Below are 14,562 nucleotides of genomic sequence, written 5' to 3'. Positions count from 1 at the left end.
GCTCGGACCCGCGCCCCTGCCCCGGGCCGCCGTCGGTGGGCAGCGCCCGCTCCAGCGTGTCCAGTCTCGGCTCCCGCGGCTCGGCCGGCGCCTACGCCGACCTGCTCCTGCCCGGCGCCGGCCCGGCGCCGGCTCGCTCCCCGGAGCCTGCGGGGCCGGCCCCCTTCCCCCTGCCTTCGCTGCAGCTGCCCGCGGGCCGGGAGGGCGGCCCGAGCGCGGCGGAGCGACGGCTGGAGGCGCTAACCCGCGAGCTGGAGCGGGCGCTGGAGGCGCGCACGGCGCGGGACTACTTCGGTGAGCGAGCTTGGCCGTGGCTCGGCCGGGGGAGAGCGCGGGGTGGGCCGGGGTGAGAAAAGCGAGTCTCCGTGGGGCTGGGCAGAGGGTGTGTGAGTGCAAACCGCAGGGTCCGAGGTTTATTTACAGCCGCGACTTCGACTGTAGGTCTCTGGCCTAAGAAGGGGTTCCGGCAAAGTGAGTTGATGCACTCACTGCCTTACCTTTAAGAAAAAGTCATGCCAATAGGCACAATAAGCCATTTTCGGGTCATTTCTTCTTAACCCTTGGCACGTGCCTCTGCTCCTCCTGCACTGTGCTCCGTGATCAGCCGGGCAACCCCAGCACTGTAGGGACTGGTGCCCCCGTTCCCCCCAGGAGTGTGGGGAGTGGACAGGAGCAGAGAGGTGCGGTGGGCCGGGTACCACCGGACCCGCCTGACCTGCAGCTTTGGTAATGGCAGTGGCAAGGGGGCAGAGTGTGTGAGGGAGGGGACGCCCACCCTGAGGCCCACCACACCACACCCTGGGCTGTGTGGTGTATGCGGGCTGTTTCCAAAGGGAATCCTGCTTCACAGCATTTCAAAGCCCACCAGTCTCTTACGGCCTCCATTTCCCAGTCTGCCTTTGGCCTCCTGATCCCTAGTCCTTTGGATAATTCGGAGGCCTCTTACTGAGGCTGGAGGTTCTGAGAGGGGGCCTGGGGAGGGGGCTTCCCTTCCTCCATTACTGATAAGCAGGAAGGCAGACGCACCTGGCTCTGAGGGGGTGAGGGTGGGGGTGGTTATCTTGCTGGGCAGGACAGGGCTGTCCTGGGGTTTGTATCTTTTCATGCATTCATTCCAGCTAGCAGCTCAGGACCGCCCTGAACTGGATCTTGAGAGAGGAGGAGGCTGTATGTGACAGGCTAGATGGGGGCATTCCAGGCAGAAGGAAGAATGTGGGCCAAAGGAGGCATGTGAGGATGTGGACTGTTCTACTCTGCGCCCAGGGGTTATGTGGGCCACAGGGTGGGTCTGCCTTTAGGAGGGACACGCAGAAGAGTTTTGAGCTCATCTGGGAGCATGGGGGTGAGCATTTGTGGTTTGGTAGGTGTTGTGGCTGCTGTCAGATGGCCTGGGAGCATGGAGGTGAGTTAGGAAGCTGTTGGCCTCTCGAGCCCGGCAGGTGCCGGGAGCCGAAGCTGCGGTGGGCTTCTGAAGAGAACGCCTCCAGTGCTCTCTCTGGGGGAGACTGCCTGTCTCCTGTCCCCGTGCACCACAGGGCCCACGTCGGGGTGGTTTCTGTGAGCCTCTGAGGTTACTCACGTATCTGTGTGCGAAGCTGAGGTGGCCAGACCCAAGCAGGCAGGGGGAGAGTGAAGGGCTGACCGCACGAGACCGCATAAGCTGGTGGGTCATCCTTTCGAAAGGGCCCATTGAATCCACCCGGGAGTGGGAGGTGAGCAATGGTACACCTTTTTTCCCAAGAGAAGCCAGATCTGGGTAACCTTTTCCTAATTTTTAAAACTATGGGCAACTATTTGCTTGAACTGCTGATAACTTAGTGCTGATATTTGACCTTTCGGAGCCATAGAAGTGGCAATTTCATACAGTTCAACTTGAATAATCCACAGTTTTGCAAAAGGAAGTCTACAGGTAGCATGAGCTCAACTGATGTCTGCTATACCACGTCCTCAGAGTGTGTCTTCCTCTCTGGGCCACCCCTTCTCCTTGGCCCTGGCACTTGCTGACCTCCGGGTCCCTCTGTCCATTCACCGATGGCTTTACAACTTTCCCATCTCTCCTCACCAAGTTCCGCTGCCGGGAGCCAGCCAATAGCTTCAGACTTCCAGAACCTCTTGAACTTTGGTGGCCTCCCTGCCTTCTCTTGAGCCACCTCCTCCCAAGGTCACACCCTGTTTTTGGTTCGCTTCGGTTCTGACTGCCTCTTGGTCTCAGGACCTCTGATTCCTTGAAGCACCTCTGCCCTGCAGAACTCTGACTCTGAGCCAGGGCTGCTGCCCCCCTGTTTTGCTGCTATACCAATAGGCGTTGATGGTCTTGAACCTCTGTGATCTTCTGGGTGCCACCCATCTCCCTAAGCCTTGGTCAGTTCCCTCTTTTATTCCCTCAACAATCTTTCTGTTCCCTCTGGTCCCTGAGCTTGCTTTCTATTTTGCTGAGAAAACTGAGGTCAGCTGTTGCAGGCTGCCAGTTATTATCAGATCCACGTCTAGATCTGAGGATCAGGGTCATCCCACCTCCAACCCCCACCTCCTCCAATCTTCAGCTTTCCTCTTTCCACTGGACCTTTTTCTTTGGTTATAAATATGTCTTTAATGAAAGGGTCTTTCATAAAAAAAAAAAAAATGGCAAGGAAAAAGCAAAGCCACACCTGCTTGGTCACAAAGTCTCAGTGGCATGCCCACCTCTTCCCATCCCAGTGTCCGGTTGGCATCGCCTTTGCTTGCCCGCCTCCCATCTCCCCTGAGCCATCTGTCTCCCCTCACGGGACTGAGCCAGCTCTTGCTAGACCCTGGTGGCGGCCCGGTGCAGGTGCTTGCCAGGCCTCGGTGGCCTGGTCTCACTGTTCCACCCCACAGGTGGAGTCCCCTCTCTTTGAAACGCTGTGCTCCCTGAATTTCGTGGGTACTCCATCTCCTTCGTCAGTGTCTTTTTATTAAAGAGACGAAAGCACGTATTTAGAAAAAGAAGCAAATGGAACCAAAAGCTAATCATCATACAAGGTCATAGCCTCTCCTCTTGCCCCACCTCCTGCCCTGCTTCCCGTGGAAAACTGACTTTTACTCTTCACTGTGGATTGTGGTAACTTAAGAAGGTGAGGTCAGGTTTTCAGACTTGATGGACAAGAGTAAGGGTGAGGGGGTAGGTCATTTTTACTTGCCAGAGGGAAGTCTAGCTGCAGATTGTGGGATGAATTATTGGGGGCCAGGCGGGGATACCTTGAGGACACTCTTGAAACGGACTTTAGGATGAGACTTGATGACTTTGAACCAGGCCAGTGGGAGTGAGGGGAGGGAATGAAGTCAAAATTAGGGAACAGAGTTGCTGAGATTCACAGTTGGAGGAGACAAGGAGGGTGGACCTGGATGCTCCCTGAAACTGAGCTACGCACAGGTGCCGTTTCCTGAGCAGGGACGCTGAGGCAAGAGCAGTTTTGCAGGAAATCCAGAGCTCTGTTCTAGACCTGCGGTGGTCTGAGGCCATCTGGGAGCTGGCTCAGTGACTCAGGAGAGAGGTGTGGACTGGGGCAGATCGCCAGGAGCCCTCTGCAGGCTGAGCCATTGCAGCAGGCCGGACTGCCCAGGGAGCCATGGGACAGCCACGTGTGGAGACTTGCAGGCATGTTGGCCTTCTGTATCTTCAAAACATTTGAGTTAGTAATTAATTTCAGTATGGAATAATTGCTGTTCTCCATTCTCCATTCTGGGTCCCCACCAGCCACCTTTACTTTCCTACCTGGTTTTGAGGGCGTCTGAGCTGGCCCGCCCTCCCCTGGGGAAAAAAACCCAGGCACGGGAGGCCCAGGACTGAGCAGGGAGTACCCAACAGAGCTGGGAAGGGAGAAGAGCCAGAAATCTAGGTGTGGGTCATAGCCTGGACATGAAAGAGGAGGAGCTGGTCCCACGGCTAGCAGGTTCGGGATGGGAGGTCTGGAGGTGTGCACAGTTAGGAGATAGCTGAATGTGGACTGAGCTTTCTTTCTTGACTTGACTTTCTTTCTTGACGTGGTGCTGATGGGGAAGAGGCTCAACCGTGGTTAAATGTTAAGGAGAGAGAGAGAGAGAGAGAGAGAGAGAGAGAGATGGTAGAAAGCGAGAGGGAGAGGGTGAGGGAGCATGTCCCGGAGCATCCAGAAGATTTAGGGTCTCAAGGGCCAGTGGAACCTGTCTTCATGCCCTGTGGGGTACAGGAGATCCCGGGTAACTGTGAGGGGGGCTTCTGATGTCTGGGCTGGCCGCCCATGTTCTGGGTCTTCAGGAGGGCTGGCCAGGGAATCCCCGGGACTAGTGCCGGGCTTCCCCCTGGCGTTGCTGGTCACCCTTTTCCTTACTACCCCTCCCCTGCCTGCCGGGCACCCCACCCTGTGCTGCTAGGGGTGATCCCCAATTCTGCCAGTAATCCCAGATGCCTGCATGGCAACTTCCTCCTTTCTTTCCTCTAGACCTTTGCTCAGATATCACCTGGTCACTGGGGCCTTCTTCACCACCCTAATTTAAAACTCACACACTTGGGGCACCTGGGTGGCGCAGTCGGTTAAGCGTCCGACTTCAGCCAGGTCACGATCTCGCGGTCCGTGAGTTCGAGCCCCGCGTCAGGCTCTGGGCTGATGGCTCAGAGCCTGGAGCCTGCTTCCGATTCTGTGTCTCCCTCTCTCTCTGCCCCTCCCCCGTTCATGCTCTGTCTCTCTCTGTCCCAAAAATAAATAAACGTTGAAAAAAAAATTAAAAAAAACAAAACAAAACAAAAACCTCACACACTTGTTTCCACCAGAGATATTATTCATTTACCTGTTGTCGTCTGTCTCCCTCCGCTGGAACAGAGGCTCCTTGAGCGTGCCTTCCTCGGCGTGTTGCCGAGTCTCCAGCAGCTACACTGTGGGGCATGTGGCAGGCCAGCAAGGCCGCTGTGCCGATCAAACAAGAGAATCAATTCACCTTAGGACACAGATGAGGAAAGCTTGGCTGGGTTGGGTATGCCTGTGTGGTCTTTATTCTTTCTGGTTCACAGACCGCAGAAAGGATTTTCCCTCAGTCCAAGAGCAGGTCACTGGTGAAGGGACCCAGAATGACTTTCTAATATAAACATGTCATTAATATTTTTTTAAGTTTCTTTTTATTTATTTTCAGAGAGATAGAGAGCAAGCGGGGGGAGGGGCAGAGAGAGAGGGAGACAGAATCTCAAGCAGGCTCCGCACTGTGAGCCTAGAGACTGATGCGGGGCTTGAACCCGTGAACTGTGAGATCATGGCCTGAGCCAGAATCAGGAGTTGGACCCTCAACTGACTGAGCCACCCAGGTGCCCCCACGTGTCATTAATATTTTGATGGGAAGGACGGCATCAGTTAGCCCTGACTCTGTGCCCGGTGCTCTGCTTACCTCTGAATCCTGAAACAACATCAACAAACCCCCAGATACCATTATTGTCGCCAGGTCAGCCATTGGTAAATGAAGGCTCAGGAAGTTTATTCGCTGAGGGTTAGGCAGCATTAGGACAGTCATGGTGCTAACCTGGGCTCTCTCCTGTGTCTCTCCCATAGGTATTTGCATCAAGTGTGGGCTTGGCATCTACGGGGCAAGGCAGGCATGCCAGGCAATGGGGAGCCTGTATCACACAGATTGCTTCACCTGCGACTCCTGTGGTAGGTTTCCTTTTCCCCGGCCCTCTTGCACCATGTCCTTGCACCCAAGTCCCAAGCTGATGGACCGCCCAGCTCTGGCCCAGGCTGGAGTGTGGAGGAGGCTGAATTGTAGTGCCTTTCCTCCTAGGCCTGGCCTGTTTGGGAGGTCCACGCCCCTGGGAAGATGTCCTGGGCCCTGGGGAGGGAGGTGTGGAACCAGGGCCTTTGGTGGCCACGGGGAAAGGAGGCCCCTCACCCAGCTTTGGGGCCTCCGTCCTGTGCAAGGCACTGATGTCTCCTGGCTGCCTGCGTGGGGCGCATGGAGCTAGTGCTGTGCTTTCTGCCTGCCTGGGGTGTGGGGCTGGTCTTTTCCCTGCAATTTAGTTTTTCTCCCAAGTTTACATACAGCGTAAGCTATAAATGTTGTAATTTAACCTAAACAAAGTTACGAAAAGAAAAAAGTAACCATTATCTAACCAACCTAATACATCTGCTCTCTTGATTCTACTACTATCCCTTGAGGCTTTGCCCGTAAGCAAGTATCTTTCATTAATTTATACTAAACATGTCAATGTTTTATCCTGTGGAAGTGTAATACATGCACTGTGTTAAGTCAGACAGTGCTGACAAGCTCTTTTTGCAAGAGTAAAAAACCACTCATCTTTCTACTCCTGGTCCCATTCCCCAGAGGCAGCCACTTGGTATTTTTTGGCAATTTCTTCTAGAAGACACCTCCGTATCTGTAACAAGCATACCGTGCTGTTTCTTGATGTAGCACTTTTAGACTGACTGACACTTTTGCTGTGACAGCTGAGGAACAGGTTCTGCCACCGCCTTTTTCTCTTCTCTCCTGTTTTCTTAGTGTACTTTGATCGTAAACTGTGGTTAAGTCAGTAAACCAGGTTTATGTTTCCTTGACTATTTAAAAATCCACTGCAGAGCGGGGAATTATACTGTGATTACACCCCCTTTTTGTCCTATAGTCTTTTACTTTTCCTGCATTTTTTTCTTTTTTTTTTTTTTTTGCCCCCCCCCCCTCCCCTCCCCCCACCTTGTATTGGCTTACTTTGTATAGCTTCACTTCCCGCCTCCCCAGAGGCTCCATTATATCAGGCATCCTGCAGAGTTTCTATTGGGAGGTTCTCACCTCTCTTTACTCTGAGTCCATTGCCCTCTGGGACCCTTGTGGAGCTCATTCTGTGCCTTCCCATGTGTACTCCCTGCATTGAATCCACTATTTCCTGGCAGCTTTTAGCTGCAGATAACAGAGAAACTGCTGAGGAGGCTTAACCTCTAAGAATATTTTTTGGCTCAGTGCCCTGGGAGCCCAGAGACTGGGCTGGCTTCAGGCTGAGATTGATCTAGTGTCTCAGGCCCTATGAATAGCTTGGCTGGGTTTCCCTTGGGTTTGGTGTCTTCCTTAGGGCACCTTCTCTTATGGTGGTGAAATGTCTGAGGCAGCTTGAGACTTCCATTGGCACACCACTAGTCTGGAGGAAGAGGGGGCATCTCTTCTGGTTATGTTTTTGGAAACTTCTTTTCCAGAAAGCACCTGGCATATATCTCCTTGTATGTCATTGGCCAGAGCATCTCACACATCCATTCCTGAACCAGTTTATTTGGTTGTTGGGAATGCTGTGGTTGATTGACTGACTTGCCTGAGTCTCTGAACCAATGCCATAATAAGGGAAGAGGAGTTATGTTTATACTAATCAAGCCCGCCTGTGGATAATGGGAATGGATTCAGGTTTCCCTTGAATGCGGCAGGCTGTCTGAGGTAAGGCTGAATACTGAACGCATCTTGGAGGAGAAGAGAAGAATCAAAGCTGTGGAACAATGTCCACAAGATTTTGCTGTCGTTGTCTAAGAAAGGGCATTTGGGAGGTCAGTGTTCTGAATTCTGCTGTGTCCAAAATGTCTTGATTCTACCCTCACACTTACTTCAGAGTTTGTGAATAGATTTCCAAATTTGAAGCAATTTTCACTCAGCATTTTTTTTTTTTTTAAGATTTTATTTTTACAGGGCGCCTGGGTGCTCAGTCGATTAAGTGTTCGACTGGGGCTCAGGTCACGATCTCGTAGTTTATGAGTTTGAGCCCTGCGTCAGGTTCTGTGCTGACAGCTCAGAGCCTGGACCCTGCTTTGGATTCTGTGTCTCCCTTTCTCTCTGCCCCTCCGCTGCTCATGCTCTGTCCTTCTCTGTCTGTCTCTCTCAAAAATAAATAAACATTAAAAAAAAGATTTTATTTTTAGGGTGCCTGGGTGGCTCAGTCGGTTAAGCGTCTGACTCTTGATTTCAGCTCAGGTCATGATCTCACAGTTTGTGAGTTCAAGCCCCACATTAAGCTCCATGCTGACAGTGGGGAGCCTGCTTGGGATTCTCTCTGCCTCTCCCCTGCTTGTGCACTCTCTCTCTAAAAAATAAATAAACATTAAAAAAAAAAAAACAAAAAAACCCCATCCCTGGTTCATTAAAAGACCCCATGAAGCATTTGATAAAACAAACCACAGGCTCAGTCGGTTAAGTGTCCGACTTCAGCCAGGGTCATGATCTCATGGTGTGTGAGTTCAAGCCCCACGTTGGGTTCTGTGCTGACAGCTCAGAGCCTGGAGCCTGCTTCAGATTCTGTGTCTCTCTCCCTCTCTCTCTGACCCTTCCCTGTTCATGCTCTGTCTCTCTCTGTCTCAAAAATAAATAAACATTAAAAAAAAACCCATATACTGCCACATGCATAAGTTCTAAGGATTATTTTCCACAATATTTAACATACTTTCACATATCAATTAGAAAAAAGGACAAATAATTTAAAGTATTCTTCTATAGTTTGACTCTGATTTGTGTGGCTCTTGGTTTTCTTTTATTTGTCCTGCTTGGGGTTCATTTTGACTTCCAACTTGGGGAAAATCTCAGCTATTTTATTTTCAATAAAATCGGCTTTGATTCAATAAAATCAGCTTTGATTCAATTGCTTCTCTCCCATTCTCTCTATTATTTACTTCTAGAATTCAAATTAGAAATATTAGGTTTTCTCATTCTGTTGTGTCTCTTAACCTCTCCCTCATATTATGCACTTCTCTGTCTCTCATTCTGTTTAATTTCCTCAGATCTGTCTCCTGAAAGCTAAAATCCAGACCATTCATTTTTCTCTTCAACTGTGTTTAATCTCCTATTGAACTCTTTCATTGAGTTTTTTATTTCAGTGATTGAATTTTTTATTTCTAGAAGTTCTTTTTGTTTCTTTTCTCAAATCTGCCTCAACATTTTTGATCATTTTTATCAAGATTGAAAATACACGAAGAGTGTAAAACACATTAATCTTGAGTATATTCCAGCTTGATACATTTGTACATGTCTACGTGCCCATGTAATCACCCTCCAGATCAAAGGGTAGAATGTTTCCATCACCCCGTAAGAGTCCCTGATGCCCCTTCCCAGTCACCGGCACATGACTTTTGAGCTGTTTCCATAATTTGGGGATTATAAATAAACCTTTTATGAGTATTGCGTCTGTGCCCATTGATGGACATTTGTATTTATTTTTCTAACAGTGGAATTTCTGGGTCCTAGAGTAGCATCTGTGTGGCTTCAATATATGCTGCTAAGTTTCCCATAGTAGAAGCAATTTATTATCCTGTTGGCAGTGTATGAGAATTTCAGTTTTTCCTCCTTCCTACCAGCATTGTCTGTCTTCATTCTAGTGGGGGTGGCATGGTATATTAATGAGATTTTATTTATTTTTTATTTTATTTTTTTAAGTTTATTTCTTTTGAGAGAGAGAGAAAACACGTGTGCCGCAGCAGGGGCGGGGCAGAGAGAGAATCCCAAGCAGGTTCATGCTGCCAGCACAGAGCCCGAGCCAGGGTTCAGTTCCACGATGGGTGAGATTATGACCTGAGCTGAAATCAAGAGTGGGAAGGCTTAACCGACCTCCCACTGAAAGAGTGGGAAGGTTTAATCAAGGCTTAACCGACTGAGCCACCCTATTAATGAGGTTTTAATTTGAATTTCTTGGATGAGAAGTGAAAACTCATACACCTTTTTATGTCTCTGTTGGCCTTTTTTTTTTTTTTTTAAAGTTTATTTATTTTTGAGACAGAGAGAGAAAGAGCATGAACGGGGGAGGGGCAGAGAGAGAGGGAGACACAGAACCCGAAGCAGGCTCCAGGCTCTGAGCCATCAGCCCAGAGCCCGACGCGGGGCTCGAACTCACGGACTGCGAGATCGTGACCTGAGCTGAAGTCGGATGCTTAACTGACTGAGCCACCCAGGTGCCCCTCTGTTGGCCATTTGAATGCCTTTGTTGGTAAAAATGCCTGTTGAAGTCTTTTGCCCATTTGTAGGTTGGGTGGTTTGACTTTTTTTAAATTGCTTTGTGCAAGTTCTCTGTGCACCTTGGATACATGTTGTGTGTTGGATATATGTGTTATAAATTCTTTTCCTAACCTATTCTTGCTTCATTACTTTGTTAATGATGTCTTCTGATGAAAAGAAAGTCACAGTAAAGTCCAGTTTACCTTTTTAAATTTGTTTTCAGTTATTGCTTTTAATGTCCAAGAAGTCTTTGTAATCTCATGTTTTGGACATCTGTTTCTATTTTGTAAGTGTATTACATGTTTGTATTCTGTATTGTGTCTAATTGTCCCCATATCTGATGTCTTTGAAGTCCCACTTCAATTGTTTATTGTTTCTCCTCACTCTTGGTCATGATACCTTGTTTCTTCACATGGTTTTATAATTTTTGATATAAAAACCGTATAATTTTTAAAGTCAGTCTGTGGGAATTTGTTGATGTCTGTGTTGAAGGTGCATTTCCCCAGAGAATATTCTATTTATTTATTAAAAAAAATTTTTTTTAATGTTTATTTTTGAGAGAGTCAGAGTGCAAGTGGGGGAGGGGCAGAGAGAGAGGGAGACACAGAATCCAAAGCAGGCTCCAGGCTCTGAACTGTCAACACAGAGCCTGATGCAGGGCTTGAACTCATGGGCCACAAGTCTATGACCTGAGATGAAGTTGGACGCTTAACCCACTGAGCCACCCAGGCACCCCCCAGTGTTCTGATTTCTACCACCATAGATTAGTTTTGTCTGTTCTAGAACTTCATATACATGAAGTCAAATGTATACTATTTTGTGACTGATTTGTTGTTGTTGTCGTTAAGCATCTCTCTTTTTTTTAAACTGTATATTAGTAGCACACTCCTTTTTATCGCTGAGTAAGATTTTATTGTATGAATATGCCACAGTTTGTTGATCTGTGCAACTACTGACAGATAATAGATTGTGCTGTGAACGTTCTCGTACGGGTCATTTGTGGACAAATGTTTTCATTTCTCTCTCTCTCTCTCTCTCTCTCTCTCTCTCGGGTAAATTCCAAGGAGTGGAATTTCTGGGTCATAGGCTAAGTGTATGTTTAACTTCATAAGAGACTGCCAAACTGTTTTCCAAAGGGGTTGTGCTATTTTATCCTCCCACTAGAAATGTTAGAGAGTTGGGTTCTGCTACGTGTTTGCCAACAATTGATATTTTAGTCTTTTTAATTTTAACCATTCTAATGGGTGTGAAGTGGTATCTCATGATTTTAATTTGCATTTCCCTGATGACTAATAAGGTTAAGCATCTTTTTGTCTGCTTCTTGACCATTTATATCTTCTTTTATGAAGTCTTTTCAGGTCTTTTGTTCAGCTTTTGATTGAGAGTTACTTGTCTTAAATTATTTAGTTGTGAGGATATATATATTCTGAGTACAAGTTCTTTTCAGGATGCATGTTTTGTGAATACTTTCTCATACTATGAATATTTAAAAAAAATTTTTTTTTTACATTTATTTATTTTAGAGAGACAGAGAGACAGAGAGAGTGTGAGCAGGGGAGGGGCAGAGAGAGAGGGAGACACGGAATCAGAAGCAGGCTCTAGGCTCTGAGCTGTCACCACAGAGCCCGTCGTGGAGCTCGAATCCATGAACCCATGACCTGAGCCCAAGTCGGATGCCTAACCGACTGAGCCACCCATGCGCCCCAGTATGAATAATATTTTTAATTAAGTTTATTATTTATTTCTTTTAGTAATCTCTACATCTAATGTGGGGCTTGAACTCATGACTCTGAGATTAAGAATTGCATGCTCTTCTGGGTGAGCCAGCCAGGCGCCCTAGTGCCTGATAAATTTTAAATTTTGATGAAATTTAATATGTAATTTTTTTTTGTTTTATGGTTCTTGTTTTTGTAACCTAAAAATTTTTGGTCCTCTTTTAAGTCATGAAGATAGTCTCCTATGTTTTCTTCTAGAAGCTTTAAGTCTCGCTCTCTCTCTCTTTTTTTTTTTTTTTTTTTTTAATCTTTTAGATATTTTACTTTTAAGTAATCTCTACATCCAGTGTGGAGCTCAGAATCACAACCGGAGGTCAAGAGTTACAAGCTCTTCTGACTGAGCCAGCCAGGTGCCCCTTAAGTTTCTCATTTCTATGTTGAGGTAGATAACCCACTTTGTGTTATATTTTTGTGTATGGTATGAGGCAAGGAATGGAGTTTCATTTTTTTTACATATTTGATTTTTTTCCTCCAGTTGTTCCAGCACCTTGTGCGGAAAAGACTTTGCTTTCCCACTTGTTTGTTTATTGAAATATCTGTGGGTCTATTTTTGCAGTCTCTTCTGTTTTACTGATCTTTTTGTTTTTCCTTATTCCCATATTACACTGTATTGATTACTTTAAGTTTTAAGATAGGTAGGGTAAGTCTTCCAGCATTGTTGATCTTTTGCAAGATTATTTGGCTATTCTAGGTTCTTTGTATTTTTATATGAATTTTAGAACTGGAAGTCAGCCCTCAGCACAAGGGTTTGAAAGAAGAAAACCAAAATAGAATTGGAATGTCAGTTTCCACAAAAGAAATAAGAATGCTGGGATTTTAATTGTGTGGCATTGAATATATAGATCAATTTGAGGAGAACTGATATCAGAATATTTGAAGTTTGAAGTTGATTGTCAAGGACTGAGGTTTTTTTTCCCTGCTTGCAAGCTGGTAAGTTTATCTGCCACTGTGTCACCAATGCTGACTGAAGACATGAGCCTCCTGGGGGCAGGGACTCAGAGCACGGCAGGCAGGATGAGCTTCACATTTGAATCATCCTGCACGAGTCCCACGGGGGTGACGCAGAGTGACCCAGGTGGATGCCGCACATGCAGTGGGTCTGGGTCTGTGTCATGGCTAGAGAACCCTGAGTTTAGGGAACCCTGATGTTTTATAATGGGCTGCCAGCAAAGCTCTCTGACCCTTGTTTCTTTTTTTTTTTTTAATTGTTTTTTTTTTCAACGTTTATTTATTTTTGGGACAGAGAGAGACAGAGCATGAACGGGGGAGGGGCAGAGAGAGAGGGAGACACAGAATCGGAAACAGGCTCCAGGCTCTGAGCCATCAGCCCAGAGCCCGACGCGGGGCTCGAACTCACGGACCGCGAGATCGTGACCTGGCTGAAGTCGGACGCTTAACTGACTGCGCCACCCAGGCGCCCCTGACCCTGTTTCTGAGGAACACAGCATCTGTATTATATTGGACACCAAACAAGCCTGCTTTCTACTTCGGAGGGAGATAGCTATCTGTGTTGTTTTTTTTTTTAATGTTTATTTTTGAGAGAGGGAGAGAGAGAGAGCGAGAGGGAGGGTCAGAGAGAGAGGGAGACAGAGGATCTGAAGTGGGCTCTGCATTGACAGCAGAGAGCCCAATATGGGGCTTGAACCCACAAACCATGAGATAATGCCCTGAGCTGAAGTTGGATGCTTACCCAACTGAGCCACCCAGATGCCCCACAGTGTCTGGTTTGTAAGTGGTTTGGTCCACAAATGTCCTTGGGATGGTAATTCACAATGAAAGCTGCCATTCCTCTGTAAGATGTGCAGAAATGTGAGAGACCCAATGGAGAGCTATCTTCCAGCAATGTTTTATCACTCTATTCATGTAGGTCTTCTGAAATTTCTCTCAGCAAAGTTTGGTTTGGCAGAGCGAGGGGCAGACTCATCTCTTGTTAAGTTTACCTCTTAGTATTTTACAGGGTTTTTTTTTTTTTTTGGATGATAGCATCCAATAAAATGCTGTTTTTAAAACTGTACGTTCATTTTCCAATCATTTGTTACCAGAATATAAAAATATATTTGATTTTCATATTCTGACCACCTGTCCTACAACCTTGCTAAACTCATTTATTACTTCTAGTAGGGTTTGCTTGTTTGTTTGTTTGTTTTGGTAGATGGCTTATGATCTTCTACACATCCTGATTAAAGATAGTTCTCCTTTTTCCTGGGGCGCCTGGGTGGCGCAGTCGGTTAAGCGTCCGACTTCAGCCAGGTCACGATCTCGCAGTCCGTGAGTTCGAGCCCCGCGTCGGGCTCTGGGCTGATGGCTCAGAGCCTGGAGCCTGTTTCCGATTCTGTGTCTCCCTCTCTCTCTGCCCCTCCCCCGTTCATGCTCTGTCTCTCTCTGTCCCAAAAATAAATAAACGTTGAAAAAAAAAATTAAAAAAAAAAAAAAGATAGTTCTCCTTTTTCCTCTCCAAGCTTTTATTTTTTTTCACCCATCTCATTGTACGACCTAGGGCTTCTAGTCCAATGCTGAACCCTAAGGGGAAAAGCATCCACTATTTCACCATTATGTCTGATGTCAGCTGAGGGTTTCTCACGGGGGCCCTTTATCACGGGGAGGATGCTCCCTCCTGTTCCTGGTTAGGCACTGTGGGCTTTCTCCTGACGGGATGCCTCTAACAGCTGTGCCGGGTCTGCTGAGGCTCTTGTTTTGACAAGGACACGTCTTTCACTGGGGCTTTGTTACCTGGTGAGAGTTGTACTTCTTATGTTCATGGATGATGACAGTTCATTCTGGAATGTCTGCTCTGAGTTCCCCTGAAGCAAACGTATTTTATTTTATTTTATTTTATTTTATTTTATTTTATTTTATTTTA

At 47.2% G+C, this 14,562-nt stretch overlaps 1 protein-coding gene and 1 long non-coding RNA gene across 2 annotated transcripts in view; one reads left to right on the top strand and one right to left on the bottom strand.

Moving 5' to 3' along the window:
* Nucleotides 1-2: 2 nt before the first annotated feature.
* Nucleotides 3-14,562, top strand: part of WTIP (WT1 interacting protein) — a gene marked incomplete at its 5' end in the record, with an annotated part of 19,891 nt that continues 5,331 nt past the window's right edge. The window contains 2 exons of the mRNA XM_040445617.1: nucleotides 3-294; nucleotides 5,535-5,636. Of these exons, the coding sequence (XP_040301551.1) occupies nucleotides 3-294; nucleotides 5,535-5,636 (394 nt within the window). The remainder of the gene's footprint in view (nucleotides 295-5,534; nucleotides 5,637-14,562) is intronic.
* LOC121011609 (uncharacterized) lies at nucleotides 12,815-13,278 on the bottom strand. Its single transcript, XR_005781671.1, has 2 exons — nucleotides 13,128-13,278; nucleotides 12,815-12,884 (listed from the first exon to the last, which is right to left on the bottom strand). It is a non-coding gene; the product is annotated as an uncharacterized LOC121011609 (long non-coding RNA).

Source organism: Herpailurus yagouaroundi, unplaced genomic scaffold, assembly GCF_014898765.1.
Source record: "Herpailurus yagouaroundi ecotype Mexico unplaced genomic scaffold, PumYag 194, whole genome shotgun sequence".
Taxonomy (NCBI): domain Eukaryota; kingdom Metazoa; phylum Chordata; class Mammalia; order Carnivora; family Felidae; genus Herpailurus; species Herpailurus yagouaroundi.
The sequence above is the reverse complement of the archived record's forward strand: the minus strand, read 5'-3'. Positions and strand labels throughout refer to the sequence as shown.